The sequence below is a fragment of the Solanum dulcamara genome, chromosome 9 (genome assembly GCF_947179165.1).
Source record: "Solanum dulcamara chromosome 9, daSolDulc1.2, whole genome shotgun sequence".
Lineage (NCBI taxonomy): Eukaryota > Viridiplantae > Streptophyta > Magnoliopsida > Solanales > Solanaceae > Solanum > Solanum dulcamara.
This window is the reverse complement of record NC_077245.1, coordinates 65767391-65784965: the sequence shown is the minus strand read 5'-3', so window position 1 is coordinate 65784965 and position 17575 is coordinate 65767391. Positions and strand designations below refer to the sequence as shown.

At 34.0% G+C, this 17575-nt stretch overlaps 1 protein-coding gene across 3 annotated transcripts in view; it reads left to right on the top strand.

Moving 5' to 3' along the window:
* The first annotated feature begins 5533 nt into the window (after positions 1-5533).
* The window catches only part of LOC129902233 (protein TRAUCO), a 31450-nt gene continuing 19408 nt past the window's right edge, over positions 5534-17575 (top strand). Inside the window, exons 1-4 of one of the 3 annotated variants that reach the window (XM_055977352.1) lie at positions 5534-6677; positions 9862-10101; positions 10644-10757; positions 11595-11652. In XM_055977352.1, coding sequence (XP_055833327.1) covers positions 5567-6677; positions 9862-10101; positions 10644-10738 — 1446 coding nt within the window. In that variant the 5' untranslated portion in view covers positions 5534-5566 and the 3' untranslated portion in view covers positions 10739-10757; positions 11595-11652. Of the gene's footprint in view, positions 6678-9861; positions 10102-10643; positions 11021-11594; positions 11653-17575 lie in introns of those variants that run through there. The other 2 variants (XM_055977351.1, XM_055977350.1) reach the window with 2 other exon arrangements.

Sequence of the window (17575 nt, the reverse complement as noted above, 5' to 3'; positions counted from 1 at the left end):
TAAAAATGGCATTTTAATGAAGTAAATATGCATAATTGTTAATATTCACAAGTTATTGCTTCCTTGTTGTGCAATGCCTTCAATATATTCAACTTCGAAAGAGTGACGTGCTTCAAGCATGTTACCGGTTGATTTATTTTGTATGAATCAAGTGATGACCAATCAGTACGTTCATTCTTCTCAGAAAAATCACTATCGTGAAGGTATGTAGGTAGCATTACTACTATCTTTTGAATCTCTGTAGAAGAATTTCTACTTCTTGTTTCAGAGGATGAATCATAGACGCGTATCAACCTCTATTTCAACATAACTACTGCCAGAACCAAATGAAAATACCTATCACAGTTTATCAAAAATTATACCTCATCTACCAAATGCCATGGCAAACTGGCAGGGATTGAGAAACCTCTTATTATGTTCTTCACAGACCTCTCGTGATGAGCTACAATAAAGGCTCGTGCCATGTCTTTTGGATAGAAATATCAGGTGAAATGTGATAGTATCGTATGTGTGCAGATTTGATGTAAACTTTGAAGATATAGTTTGTTGTTGCATATCGATACTGATTGATCAATTGCATCTTGGACTTTTTCTGAAGAAAGTAAAATATTATATCGATGTGCTGCACATTTTAAGAAAATATTAGTTCTACAAACTGATAGATAGTTAGTAAACAGAATAGAAATATTTGTATTAAATGTATCTAATCCATAGTACTTATGTATTAGACAGTGTGTCTGAATGTATCAGACAATGTCTTATACTATATCAAGAAATAATTACCTCATCATTTCAGCATCTGTTCGGCTGTGACATAAGGTAGAACCAGTTCATATTTTGAGGAAATACCACTAAAAGTCTATTTTTTCAAATCCGAATAAAGAGCACTTTGCTCTGTAGTGTTCCTTCTTTGGTTTCCTGAATGAAAAATTATACTAAAATGAGAGTACATATATAATAAACAGCTTGTATTGATATAACTTGTAAATATCATACTTACTTGTTGGCATACAATTTTAATAATCCCTTATCTATCATTGGGAGTAGTCGGTGATAAGTTTGGTTGGGGGACTATAGCATATGCAAAAACCTTCAAAGGGGGGTGTTTAATACCTATCAGTCGATATTTTTTCCTTACCCTTTTCACTCGACCCAAAATTTGTTAGGTACTGTGATTGTAAATTCTTAGAAGGCATTCTATTTCGTGGAAGAGGTATCTTCACATCATCTGGAACAACATTGGGTTTGGATGGAAGAGTGGTAGGTAGTTGGGTATCACGTAGTAGACATTCAGCCTGAACCACATATTCATGACTAATGGAAGTCAATGGTGTTGCCAGTAATGAAAGTCTGTATATTAGAGCATCTACCACCTCTCGAGTTTCGAATGATATCAAGGTTGAAATTGTGGAGTCTTGTTTTTTAAGAATGATAAAAATATTATGACTTTAGTATAATAACTTGTACTAAATTTAATGAATCAGATACAAGTATGGAATATTACCGATAAACTGGGATTGATTTTGTCTTTGTCGATCTGCTCAACATGTTCTTCAACTTGATTAGTGTTATCAACAACCTCTCATGTATTTTTCATGGTAAATTTGGTTCTTCTGATGCATTATCCTAAATTTAGTGTATCATGTCAATTCTAAACTTATTAATGTTGAATGTATCATAAGAATTGATCTAATACATTACCTTTAATATATCAAAAGCAGCAGGCACTTTAAAAGATTCTGCAATAATTGATTCCATGTGATGTGCTGATACATCCTCCAATTGTTATAGAATATTGGATAATTCTTCTTCCTATAAATATAATAATAACAATTACTTATGAAAATGACTATTGAAATGAAAAATGAAGGATCTAATACATGACCATGAAATGTATCAAGAGTTATAGATCATCATAGATGTATCAGATACAAGAGCTATGTAGCATCAGATTGGTTATAAATTAGTTTTGATACATTACTTTTAATGTATCAATAGCAACCTGCTCTCCATGGGATTCTATAGCATCTGATTTCATATGATGTTCTAATACATCACCCATTTCTTGTATCGTCTTGGATGGTTCTGCTTCCTACAAATATAATAACAATCTCTCATGATCATGAAATGTATCAAGATTTATAGATCATCACAGATGTAGCAAATACAAAAGTTATGTAACATCCGATTGGTCATAAATTTGGTTATGATACATTACTTTTAATATATCACTAGCAACATGTTGTTCAAGAGATTCTGCAACATCTTATAGCATGTGATATTCTGATACATCATCCATTTCTTATACTATTTTGAATGGTTCTGCTTCCAATAATTATAATAACAATTACTTATGAGAATGATAATTAAAATAAAAATTAATGATCTGATATATGAACCTGAAATGTATCAAGTAGTTTAAAAATATATCAAAATAGAAAAAGCAGGATTATCAAGAACTACATGGAGTATCTACGTGAATATTTTCCTGGCATGAGATTGGGCATGTGCAATAGGGAAATCAGTTTTATTTGGATCATTGTGCTCCTATAATACAATAGGTGTTTGTTGTTCTTTCACCATATGGAATGGTTGAACAAAATCATCTTTTTGAATTGAAGATGGCGTGCCAGTCAAATGGTGCACTATATTGTCAATGGCTTTCAAGAGATCAGTATGATTTGAATCGATTTTATTCTCTAGTCGCTTGAACTTTCGGTCAACCTTAATACAATAATATGAAAAATCAGAATGTATCAATTTATTAAAAGCATATTGACTAACTTAAATATTATAGTAATAACTTACATATTTCTTTAGAGACTTCTTTAAGGCTCTGAATTCCACTTGAGTTATTGGTCCGATTGACCGAAAGATTCACCTCCTACTTGAATGGGTTTTTTACCATGGGCAATCTTTGTCACTAGTTCTGTAGTAGTGGAAACAGGCTTTCTTGATGGCTTTGGTGGTATGATATTTTTGTCTTTGTTGGTCATTTTTACTGGAATGAATTTTTTACCTGGGGCAATCTTTCTTCTTTTGGGAGGAGGTGGAGAAGATGTATCAACAACACGATAGGATCTTCTTAATAATTCATCGGGTGGTTTAGTTGAAAAGTCCTCAAATTCGGAGAGTTCTTGTGGTTCCATTAATTTGACCTTGGCAGCTGATGTAGTAGATTCAGTAGGAGGTTCATTGCCAGGAATGTCAAGTGATTCTATTTCATCTTGAGTTGGGACAATATTGGAGCATGTATACTGAAAAAAATAGAGTGAAAAGCAAAAAAAATAAAAACAAGTATCATTATGTATCATGAGTTCATGACAGGAGTCTTATGATCAGAACCAAGACTATTGTATCAAATTCAAGACTATTAAATGTATCATAAATATTATGTATACTGAATCAGAGCGTAATTGAAAAATGAATAATCTTAAACTACAGTTAATAAGCAACAGATGATATATACATTTGATATAAATATGAATATGATTTTATGAAATATACCTCACTGAAAATGCTAGACATAAATGTCTCAAATTTGGGCTTGACCGCACCAACACGCTAATTAAGAATTTTTAAAATATGATTATCCACTCTTACGGTAATTTCAGAACGGACCTGAGATGCACATTCGTAAATTCATGCATTAAGAGTGTATGGCATGCCACCCAAATGATATATTTGTTTGGTAGTAATAAACTCTTGCCTTATGCCTTTCATCAGTTTGAAAAATATGCTATTTTTTCCATGGGAACTGCTCATATCTGCTATCCTCTATCATCCTAAATTCATCAACTGAAATAGGTGAATCACCTAGTTGAAAAAAGACAAATGTGTGGATGAAGTATAGAATGACCATCTGAACAACGTCTTCTTTAGATTTCCATCTTTCCATCAGGAAACGCTGGACCAAACGTTCTTTGTTTATACCATTTTGTGCACCAGGAAAATATCCAGACAACAATTTGTTTAGAGGTGCATTCGGATAAAGAAATTCATTGATATTACCAATACAACACAAATCGATAAAAATAACAAATTTCTTGATTGAGAAATGAAATACGTTACCCTGAACGTGTCAAATGTGCAACTCATCTGTGTTTTTCTGCTCCACCTCGAGAAGTAAGAAATATTTGATGATTTGATCTTCAAAGTTACACTGTGGAGTATAGAAATATTTGATGATTTGACCTTGAAAGTTACACTGTGGCGTATCTAGGTAGTGACCTATTGATGATTTGAAATCATTAATAAAATTAGCGGTATATGTAGTGCCGAATCTCAAAGAATGAGATAAATTTTTTTTGATCACATAGTTCAGACCCTGCATTGACAGAACAAATGAACAACTATGACTTGTATCTGATACATTGTATATGTGAATTTTTTAAAATATAACATAGCATGATACATTAGAATAGATGATACAAAGTGAATTTATGTATCAGGTGCATGACCAATGAGTAAACATATAGAACTTGTCTATATTGATATGAGACACTTTCTTTTGCCCTTATGTATCAAGAACAATAGAAAAAACATAAATTAATATATCATGAACAACGCAAAATCAGTAAAACCTTATGTATCATGATTAGTGCATGATGTATCATGACCATTATAAAAGTAGTATATTTTATGTATTAGGAACATAATAACAAAATCCATATCAAAACCTTATGTATCATCATATGAAGTGTGTATCAACATTAATAGATACAAAAATAAGATATCTGATACATTTATCCCATATAAAAAGACTAAATGTATCATTGCGGACTTTAAGAATGATACATTGAAATGTATTCGAAAAATCAATATTTAAAAAGAAAAATAACAATACATAATAGAAGAACTCATACCTTTGAAAAATTAGGGCATGTTGTAACACCTTCAATTTTTTTCTCTGCTTCTTGGGGTGCTTGTTGCACTAGAGATTTGGACTTCAATTTTGCACGTAATTTATCCATAACTACGGGATCGTTACGATGTTTGAATCTAATCTCATTGTAACCTTCCCAAGATGAATCAGAGCCAGGAGAAATGAGTACTCCTTAATGTTGGTTTAACTGAGTAAGACCAATACTAAAAGATGGACCGGAATCCAAATGTATCAAGTAATGTCGATGAAAACTAAGAAAGTTCTAAAAATAAAATCGAAGAAGAAATTATAGTGAAGAAAAGATGAAATTGAAGTTGAATGAGAATGGAGAAATTATATTACCTTTTTTAGAAATTTGAATTTGAGAAGAAGATGGAGTGAAATTAAAAAAATGAAACCGTTTTCCTGATGGCTTGAAATTAGGATAATTGTGAAGGAGTAATAGGATGTATCAGATAGTTGGAGAGGAAAAGAATAAAAGAGAAATTTTGGATATTTTTATAAATGATAGAAAATAATAATAAATATAGATATATAAGATGTGTATTTAAGTATGTTTCTGTTTAAGTTTGGGCTATAATCCATGAGAAATCTCTCCATTATGGGCCTTTTTTCCCGCTATATACTATATATTTAATAAGGCCCATTCACATTCCGCCTCATTCCTCTCAAATCCTAACAATGGAGAATCTCATGGCTACTTACCAAGACGATGAAGAAGAGGAAATTACCGCCGACCCCACTCCGTCTTCCGCCGCCGAGGCTCCGCCGACCACAGATGAAGCTCTACCGTTAGTCGCAGAAAACGGTAGTGTGGATACTCCACAAACAGAATCCGATTTACCATCTGCCGACCCGAAAAGTCCCCTGCAATCCACCAAAGTGGAAGAAGACGACGACGAAGAAAACGATGATGATGATGAGGAGGAGGAGGAGGAGGAAGAAGGGGAAGAAGCAGAAGAACCACCACCGAAGAAGCATAAGCCACTATCCAGTTTAACCCTAACAACACCAAAAGTAGAGGAAGAAGAAGAAGAGGAGGAGGAAAAACAAGGTGATATGACGAAATTATCCTTGTCGACACCTACAACAGCAGCTAAGGGAATGGCGTCGTCTAGCAGCAAGAAGGCAAAATCCAAATCGAAGAAGAAAAACAACAACAACAACCTCTGGACGAAATCCAGTTCGAGAAAAGGGAAGAAGAAGAACAAGAACAACAACAGTAACCAAAAAAGCAACGGCAAGAAAAACGGAGCCGTTCCAGCACAAGAAGCAGAAGACAAAGTTTACATCATACCAATTCCAAGGTTTCCAGACAAAAATGATGATGGCCCAGATATGGAAATCTGTCTATCAAAGGTATACAAAGCAGAAAAAGTTGATGTAAGTGAAGATAGATTAACTGCAGGAAGTACAAAAGGTTACAGAATGGTGAGAGCAACAAGAGGGGTGTTAGAAGGAGCATGGTATTTCGAGATTAAGGTAGTGAAGTTAGGTGACACAGGGCATACACGACTTGGGTGGTCAACAGATAAAGGGGATTTGCAAGCCCCTGTTGGATATGATGGGAATAGTTTTGGGTATAGAGATATTGATGGTAGCAAGATTCATAAAGCATTAAGGGAGAAATACGGGGAAGAAGGGTATGGAGAAGGTGATGTCATTGGCTTTTATATTAATTTGCCTGAAGGTGCTCGATATGCCCCCAAACCACCTCGGCTTGTTTGGTATAAGGGACAGAGATATATGTGTGCAGCTGATCCTAAAGAAGATCCTCCTAAAATAATTCCTGGTATGTCACTAACAACTAGCTCAAGTGCTCCACTTTATTCAAATTTTCCTGCTGTTGTTTTTATAAAGATTCAATTTTTATGCCGAGTGCTACTTGAAATGATATTAAAACTTGAAGATGATCTAAATAAGAGTTAATTTGGATAACATAGGTATACATGTGGATCTGATGCGTTGGTACTATTAGATTGCTGTTGTTTCTAAAGCTGATCGCTAATGAATAAGAAAAGTTGACGCGTTTTGGAAATGGTTTAGTTTTATGCAGGTTGCTGCCAGAACTAGTGTTTTAAACTCGAAAGACATCTAATTAAGAATTACATTAGGCTAATCCTTCGGGGTGGCCCAGTGGTTTGGGTTTGGAACTTCCATGTTGGAGGTCTCAAGTTCAAAACTCCTTGCTGCGAAAGCAAGGGATTTGCCTTCTGGGTTGAGCTCGTCGCACTGGGCTTGCCTAGTGCGGGCTACCTCTCTTGTATGGTTTGCGAGTTATTGCATAGGAGCGGAGGTTTTGCCCTGTGCACATCCAACGGGTAGCGGCTGCGAGTTTCCCTTTTCATCATCAAAAAAAGAATTACATTAGGCTAACTTATGTAATATAAGAGGAGAAATAGTGACCAACTCAAATGACAACAAATCTCTGTGTAAGAATTCAAATTTCTTTCCTGTATTCTTCAATCTGGCTTGATTTGTGGATAAGCTGTTTAGGGATGAAGAACTATAGTGACCAACTTTATATTGTCTAAACATTTACTTTAGACCTTAGTTTCAGTATGCGTCAAGTGTAGACTGGTTGAAATTAGAGAACGATAGTTGTAAGTGACAGATTAAAGGCAAATACAGGGAAAAAGTATACACGGGAAGGAAGATTCATCTTGAACATGATCAGTCCTCAGCTGGAAGTTGCTATATCTCGAGGATTCATAACACAATTGTACAAGTAAGTTGCTTGGAAAGCTTACCTTTGGGGAGGATAAGCTAAGAGTTCTAATATTTGAAATCAAGCAACTTCTATTACTTGATGCACTCCTGAAGTGTTTTTCCTTGCTGCCATAAGCCCAACATCTTTGAAAGCGCAAGGCAAAAAGAGCTACAAGGTCCATAGGAGGGGGTGGAGCCAACTTGCAGTCATTTTCGGTGAAAAATTATACTATTTATACATGGTTAAAGTTATTTTTGATGTATATATAGTAGATGTCAAACTCCTTTGGCTAGTTCGTATATTTACTTCTTCAAATTTTGAACCCCCTTAGATTGATAAGGAAACAAGGTAATATAGAAGTCTTATTACCTTGTGTCTCAATCTGATCACCTTTAGATCTTTTAATTGTTATATCTTCTTCATGTATCTACTAGTTTTAATGGGGTTTCTAGAGGAGTCTGGTCAAAGGATTAACTTGTTGAGAGTGAAGATGAATCACCATCTTCTTGGTCCAAATTTGCTAGTGTTAAAGGTAGGGGTGGGCATGATATGGTATGGTACTGTACGGTATTTGAAACTTCGGGTTAGTAATTTCGGTATTCAGTTTTTAAAACTGTTATACCATTACCATACCAATTTAATCGGTATGGTTTGGTATTTTGAAGTTTGGTCTCAGTATTTTGTGGTATGGTAAATCGATTACCATAGCTTGTCTAACTTTGACTAATATATACTCGTGTAATAGAGTATTAGGTCTTCAATTGTATCATACTAATACATTACACATGTAGAAATATATATTCAATAGAAAGTACAAATAATTCATTTTGTTAATCAATTACATTTAAAATACATTTCAATCAAAATATAACAGTCAAAATTTCTACTTCTAAACATTTAGTTTATACTAATACTAGGTTGCATATTTGTTAGTATTTTAATAATATATATATGTGTGTTGTTTATGTAACTATACACTTTGGTATGATATTCGGTATTTCAGTATGTTATTTCTAAATACCAAGGCTCTCACTTGCCCCTAAGTGGCTAGAAGAAGATACCCAATGTTTAGGGTAGAAAGCCAGGGTTTGATGACCCGGTGGAGAATGGGAACAGAGAGTCGCTCCCATAAATGAATGAATGGGACTCCTGTTCCTGATCAATTGAACCAATCCAATTGTTTACTTATTCACCTACTGAACCGATCTTGCTCAGGGTCGGTGACCATCTTCTAATTGAAGATAAGCACCTAAAGTAAGAGAAGTGAGGCGTTCGGGACCTATTCTAGTAGAGGAACCAACCTCGGAAAACCTGACCAAAAGATAGCTAAGTTCCCGTCACTAACCTTCTCAAACTGCTGGGTGCGGCATATTCATGGACTGGCAAAGCGAACTCTCAATTTGATCAGGAGAGCCTAGAGAACTCTCTATCTTTCCCCAAATTCCGACTATATACCGTACTGAATACCAAATATTTAAAACGTTTACTATATACCATATACCATATCAAATACCATAATACCAAAACCACGGTATCAAAAATTTCGGAATGGTATGGTAATTCGATATATACCATATCATGCTCATCCCTAGTTAAAGGTTAATAGAATTATGCGAAGACTCTACTAAACTTATTAACCTAGAGTTTGAGAAGAACCACACCATTATACCACAAAAGTGATGAAGGGGGTCTCATGAGTCTCATCTCCTTTGTGTCAGCATCAAAGAGCAAACACTTGGTATTTTTGATGATGGTGGTATTGGCAGCAATATCTCTGTAACATTTTTGAATGTTACCCAAAAAAAAGAACATTTGTGAATGTTCTAGTTTAATTCTTAGATAGTATGGGTTGCTTACTTGCTTCATTAATTATTATGAGCAAGGATTATGTTCTTGTCTTTCACTTATCTATCAAAAAGGTGAAAGTTCTAGTCGTTATGCTGGATTTGTTGTAGCAAGTTTATATTACATGTATTGTATTACTGTTACTATGTCCTTTGTATATATGTGTGTGCTGACCATCTCAATGAGTAGGATCTCCTTTAGTGCAATATTCAAACTCTATTTCACTACATATTCTCGATACCAAAATGCTGGGTAACATGATTGACTTTCCAAAAGATGTCTGCAAAGGCATCTCTTGGGAAATCATTTTTGAGAAATTCAGTAACCCTGTTTCGTTGTGTATGGTAAATTATTTTTCTTGTATTCTCAAATTGTCAACTTCATTAAGCTGTGTACAAAATCTTGTATTTTGTCTGAGCAGGAAGTGAGATATCTTTCTTCAAAAATGGTGTTTGTCAAGGTGTTGCTTTCAAGGATCTTTATGGTGGTCGCTACTATCCTGCTGCTTCAATGTATACACTTCCTGACCAACCTAATTGCATTGTGAAGTTCAACTTCGGCCCGAACTTTGAATGCTTTCCTGAAGATTTTGCTGGGCGCTCTGTTCCAAGACCGATGGTTGAAGTTCCTTATCATGGATTTGATGGAAGAGTTGAGAATGGTGTGTCCAATGAGCAAAAGAGTTAGCTATTTGTCCTTTACCATGTTGACCAATACACAGAATACTCGTTGTTTGACTCAGATTTTCACTGTAATTTTACTGATTTACTGACTTAGGCTGTTATGGGACAGTCAAACCTTGTAAAAGATTCTTCCTAAAAATTGGAAACATTGAATTTATTTATTCAATTTTGACATTCCATGATTAATTTCACAGCTATCAACTTCAGTTATTACTCACTGTGGCTGAATCCATCTCTTTTAGCCTATAAAGCAATATAATGTTTTTCCAGAGAGAAAAAAAGTAGTAGATGTTTTTTTCTGGTTTTGTTTTGCATGCAAGTTTTAATCTATTCTACTATTCTATATCAAAAATGGTTTAGGAAGAGAAAAACACCTAAATTAAGTAGCAGTTGTATCTTCCTAACCCCATCTCGTCTAACGGCTGGTTCTAATATGAGATGGATGGTTCTATGTCAGTAGATTGAATATGATACAAGTTATCTTGGCAGATTGAACATGATTTGAACTTTCTGATTACAGGTAATTCATGGCATTCAACTAGGATGTGCCCCATGCTCAAAGTGGTAAAAGAACATGTAAATAAAATTGGAGAAGCTGCTGAAATGATCAGCTAAGCTTGAGCAATGCACTCAGGTTGGTTATGTTTCAGCTTTTTGTAAATAGAATGTAGAGTACTACTTGGGGTAATATCCTAGTTGTTCCAACTTTTGTAAGTGGTAAACTACTGACTGCTGGAGAATGGGTGATCAAATTCATTTGGGTAGCCTGCTGTACAGTTTTGCTTTGTTGTTGATGACTTGTAGTTGGTTGTGATCCTGATTCTAGTCTTTATTAGCTGTTTCTGCTAGAAATGTGCTCTCTGATGAAAAGTTTTAAGTTGATGAATTTAGCGGTTAGTGCTGTGATCTGTCGCTTGACCCTCATGTCCGTTCATATTAATTGTGCTCCTTTTGTTTTGAGCTATGAAGCACTAATTTAGTTGGATATGGTTCATGTGGATATATTTGTTATTGTTGTCATTGTTGATGCACGGAACACATGGTTGCCACAGTTTTGATAGTTGTGGTATTGAAAGGGGCACAATATGGATGCTTTTGAGGCTACATAAAGAAATTTAAAAGAGAAGTGCAAATAAAGGTATGGTATACTTAGACTTTACTTGTAATGAAAAGAAGTTAAAAAGTATTAAAGATCCTAGGGCTGTTCTCTAGAATATAATGTTGGTGAACTCTACATATGCCATTATGAGATAATTAGATGTAGTTCACATTCAAATTTATATGCTACACTAAATTTGGTATTGTTCATTGTTTGTGATTGGTTCGTATATTGAAGTAGAACGTGCTTTTTGTGATTTATGGATGCTTCTTGCATATGGTTTCATAATTTTTGCAGTAGTATTTATTGCCATTTATTTTATAAAAAGAACATTTGACCCTTTACCTAATACAAACTCTCTGATGTCATTAGATGTAGGGGTCTTTCAGTTCTTTGATATTGTAAATTTGTAAACATAAATGAAGACCCATATTAAAAGATGGTGTTTGCTTTTGTGAGAATGACTTATTGAGAAAATAAAGCAAGGTTTGGAATGGCTGAAGCTTAGACGTGGAAAGGTTGGAAAGGAGGGAGTTGTTGGGAAGGGGCATGATGGGAGGGACAAGTTGTAGCAAGGGCACAACTTGGACTAGTGATGCATCTTATATTACAACAAGGGAAAATGAGGATGGGAAGAGAAGCTGTGTTTTGGTGGAAATATGAAGCTAGTGCAACAAAGTGGCTGGGAGTGCTGTGTTTTGGTGGAAATATGAAGCTAGTGCAACAAAGTGGCTGGGAGTGCATGATAAAAATGATCACGAAGGAGAGCACCCAAGGGTGTGGCATATCACTTGGAATAGAGCGTACCAAAAAACACAGGTGCACCTACAAATACTATTATAGAGTTCAGAGAAGAGAAAAGATTCGGCAGTGTAGGAAGGCCAATCGAGCTGAGCTCTTTCCATTTTTTCTTTTTTTGGTCGTACCTTGAAGTGAAATTGTATTGGATGTTAGTTAAAGAGGTTGTTGAACTACTATGATTTATAGATTTCTCATCCAAGTAATGTTTTGAACTTTTATTTTGTGTCTATACTATAATCTCGACCCTCTTGATTTCTCATCCATGAAGACTGACTTGGACTCATTGAAGAAATCACTTGAGGTGAAGACCAATGAGTGATCGCTATAGTTTACCGACTTAACTTATCTTATTGAGCCTCTCTCCTATGGTTGGTTTTCTATCCTAAATTATTCAACAACTTGAATATTGTATCTCTCTTGTTCGTGGCTACTACACAAGTAGCTAGGCGAGATAATAGATTTTCTCCCCTTAGGATGGTGGCTTCTAAATAACACCAATCAAAAAAAAAAAAATCTAAGCCAAAAAATATGAAGAGATGTGTAAAATGAAGAATAGATTTTCCACAAGAAAAATAATAATTCAAAAATAGAGTAAAAAGAGGTGGTTGTAAGGAAGATAGGGTGGGGTAGAGGCAATGGTCGAACTTGAGGAGGCGACGGTTGTGATGGTTGTTTGAGGAGGATGAGGAGGTGGTGGCCTCTATGGAGAATAAAGAGGAAGAAGGACGGGAGGTGGATCGATTTATGGTGGTGACTGAATCTATCGGAATGGAGTACCAACTCTATAGTAAAAGGTGAGTCTAGTCACTCAGAGGGTTAAGCTTTCATCAGAAGTGATAGAGGTTGCGTGATCCCTATAGGTGCACCGAAAATTACACCTTTTTCGATCGGATATGAGAGGGAGGGGAGAGGTAAAGGTGGTCAAATTTTCTATATATGGGCCATTTAGAATACAAGGACAAGTTCTTGCTGGAAATGAACATACCTCAATACCATTTTATTCAAGAAATTTTGCCATGGTTTTTCTTTAGAAATGCATAGTTATGAGAAGAGTAGAAAATGATTTGCTATCTTGAAATATTGCAAAGGCAAGTATGTTATACTTGGAGAGCCTATTGGAGTTGGGTTCTCTTATTCAATTGATGCTTTTATTCTTGGAGCACTCAACTTTAGGCTCATCTCCAAAAGCCTTGTTTTGGGTGGTTTGCACGGTGGAGGGGAAGCATGGTGCCTGGGGAGGTGGCGAAGCAATGACTATGGTGGTGTAGATTGTGGCAGCAAAGAGGAGGAAGGAGATTACACAACATATCTAGTGTCGATGGATTTAGAATTTTCATTAAGAGGGTTCGAAAAATAAAAATGTAGTGTTTGAGATTTGAACCTAGAACCTCAAAGTGAATTTTAAACTCTTTCAACCACCAAGCAAATCTTTAATCTTATGTTCAAGAGGTTCAAAATATCTCTCTCTCTCTCTCTCATATATATATATATATATATACCGTGTAATTTTTTGTCGAGGGGGTATGGGTGAACCTTCTTGCTATCCTCTAGATCTTCCATGCCCAATGTAATTCACAAGTAGGGTTTGCGGAGGGTAGCTTATAGGCAAATCTTATTCCTACCTTTGTGGGGTGGGGAGGAAGGAGATTTAAGATTGAAAAATAAATAATCTTCTAGCTTGTCAGAAAGTGGTGTATTACACACATTGTTCCATGTCAACATTGTGTGGCTAATTGACAAAATTTGTCTTCACTAAGTGTTCAGTAGGTACTACCCTTAGCTTTCCAGAAACATTGACAACTCCTTTATTGCTTCAGTTTTTTTCTTGTAACATTAAGAGCTCCTTTAGCCTAGCAGGTTCACATTTTGCTTCTGCTTTTAAAATTGGAGAATAATCTTCCTTTTTCAGCGTTTTGATCTTTGATCTTTTGCCTCTTCTCCAAGAATATCTTAAGATCATATCAAATGAATTTTTTTTACTTCTCATCTTAATTTTTGAACTTCTTTTCCAGCAACACCATTGATGAAGCAATGCTTATCCTTCAAGGATATCCTTTTAATCCAACTAATAGATACTCAACAAATTCGGATCAATATTAGGTACTTAAAGAACATTTGAAGTGGTTTTATTAGCTAAACTTGTTTTGATGAAGGCAATTCCTTTTCATGTGGTAGCCAATTTAAATCCTAACTTTGGCTATTTCGGTAGGCTTTGAACAAATACTTTTCATAAGTCGTGCTATTAGTGCAATCGCTTATAGAATTTGTTGAAACCTTACAATGACATGTTGCAACAAAAAGATGGTCTTCTTCTTCATTGGCAACACATGCTTCTACTTCATGGTCTTGAGATTTGTTTTTTTGCAAATCATTATTTCATGACCAAGTTGATTGCACTTGCTGCAATTTACGTCTTGCCTCTTCCAACATTTTAATGATGGATGACCCATTTTGCCACAATGATGACAATGTGGGTAATTTTTCAAAATTTACCCATGCTTTGAATATTATGTGGATGACTACTAAGGCTCTTTTAATCATACCATCTTGCATCTTTTGCTATTGTGCTTGGAAAGAATTTAACAACTTTGCTAAGGTAATCTTGGACGGATCTTGTGTGTTTTCCAAGGTAACTATATTTGCCTCATATCTTTCGGGCGCTCTTATAGGAATTTTTTCAACAATAATTGAATCTTTAAATTCAATGCCTAACAATCTTGCCATGTTAACTATGCCAAGAAATTTGTCTGAGTATTCTTTTATTGTCTCGGATTCTTTCATTCTCTATAATTTGAATCCTGTTATTAAATTTAATATCTGCATCCCTCATACTCTTTCATCTCCAACATATTCTTCAGATAATCTCAAATTTCTTTTGGTGATATGAGAGATATAATTCTTGTGAAAATGGTTGAAATATCAGCAAACAGAGTTTTTTTTGCCTTGTATTTCTCGGTTTTCTTTTCATTGTGATGTTTGATTTGGGCCATGGTGGGAGTTTGGTATCAATTAACTTCATAATCTTATTCAACGGCTTTCCAAAGATCAAGGGCCTTGAAGTAATTTTTCATTCTCGCAGCCCATAGTTTGTAATTTTCACCATTGAAAATAGGAGAGTTATTTGTAAAAAGCTATTTTCGTAATCCATCTTTTCAGTCACGAATCCCTCAAGAAAATGACCCCGATGCCATTTTTTTAGGAGAACAAACAATAGGAGAATGAAAAGGATGAAAGGAGAGATGTTGCAGGAAGATTTGAAGCTTACATTTATAGTTTCAAATTACTAACTAAAATGAGAACACTTTGCTATAGGGTAGTGTGTACATACCCTTACCTTACATTGTGATGGTATAGAGACGGTTTAAACACTAGAAAATATTTATTCAAATTAAAATATTAAATTGAAAGATAGCCCTAAAAGCGACATTAATGCTCCTCTTTGCTTTAGGATCTACAAAACTTTAGTCATTTATCTTGGAATCTTCTCACTTGATAACTGAAAGTCACATTGAGAATAAATCTATAAATTCATCTTTGGACTCGTAGTGAACTAAATTCACTTTTCCACTTGGTTGGAACTCTTAATTGCTAAAACTTTTTGGTATTTCTTCTTGCTCGGTGGATGACTCATTCTGCCAAATGTCGACAATGTGGGTAATTTTCAAAAAATTACCCTTGCTTTGAGTTTTGTAGCCTGACTGTTAAGGCTTTTTACCATACCATTTTGTCTTCATTGCTCTTGTGCTTGGAAAGAATTTAATCACTCTACCAAAGGTAATCTTGGACATATGTTGTGTGTTTTTCAAAGTAATTATATATACTTCATATTTTTCGGGCATCGTTGCAAAATAATTTCAACAATTTTTGAATTTTTAAATTTAATGTCTAGTAATCTTATCTTGTTAACAATGTCAAACAATCTATTCCGAGTATTCTTTGATTGTCTCATACTCTTTCATTTTTTGCAATTTCGAATTCTGTTATTAAATTCAATACTTGTATACCTCATATTCTTTCATCTCCAATATATTCTTTCTTAAAATAATCCAAAATTTCTTTTGCCGATATTAGAGACAATTCTTGTGAAAATAATTGTTGAAACAATAGAAATCAAAGTCATTTTTTCCTTGGACTTTTGATTTTTTTTCTTGTGACTCTTGATTTGGGTGATGGTAAATTGTTTGGTAGTGGATTAACTTCATAATCCTCTTCCACGACTTTCTAAAGATTGAGGACCTTTAAGTAAGTTTCCATTCTCATAATATATAGGTTATAGTTTGTATCATTAAAAACAAAATGAACCATTCGTGAAAAACTATTTTCCGAATTCATCTCTTCAGTTATTGGTTCCTCAAGAAAACAACAAACAATTTATAGTAGGAAGTACATATTAGGAAATAACATAGAGTCCGTTTGGATGAGCTTAAAAAAAGTAACTTTTATGTATGAAGTGCTTTTAGAACTTTGAAGTGCTGAAAGTTATTTTTATAAATAAACAGTTGAGTGTTTGGATAAAAGTGCTTATATTGAAAATAAATGTTTGAATTTTAGGGTTAAAAGAATAAAAAGGGTAGTTTGGAAATTTAGTTAAAATATAAGGGATATAAAAGTAATTTCTATGGTCAAACAAAATAGCTTTAAGCACTTAAAAAAAAAGTTAGAAATCCTAACTTTTCATTTTGACTGACTTTAAGAACTTTATGGCTTAAAGTTAGCATTAGACAAACACGTCCAAAAGCTAAAAAGGGGTTTTAAGTTGGTTTTGACCAACTTAAAGCCCATCCAAACGGGCTCATAGAAGAAAACTATTTTCGTAATGACTTGAAGCTTACATTTATAGCTTTAGATTTCTAACTAAAATGAGAAAAATTTGCTGCCCCTCCATCCATTTATAATTGTCCGGTATTGACTTGGGAAATTCATTAAGGAGCAATAAATAAAATAACAATTTTATTATATCACTCTTTGAATATAATAAATTTTATTTTTTGATAAATGCATTGAGAAATAAATATATTTAATAGTAAGGGTATATTAGAAATTAAGTGACACATTATTTCTTAATTTTTTAAATTAGATAAATAGAAGTGAACATCTATTTTTATAGTGGATATGTAAAAGCGGACGAAGGGAGTACCATCTTTTTGTGCAGTCCTCAGAGCAATTTTTAACAATTTCCTAGGGTTCTTTTAATGGAAATTTACATAAATGTACTACATTAAGAAAATATTTATCATTTATAGCAATAATATTTTTTTTCACTGAACATTTATAATATAATTATAATACAATTTTAATACAATTTTAATACATATTAGCGAGAATAATTTATAAAACTCATATAATACAAGTTTTATTCATGAATAATATATTTATCACATACTTTAATACACTTATAATACATTGTGTCAATTTCTTATCAAACAAGTATAATATATTTTAAAACACTTATAATACATTTATATTGCATGCATAATTCACTTTTAATACATGACAATTATATGATAATATTGCTATATATTGCTATAAATGGTAATAAATAAAAAGTATCG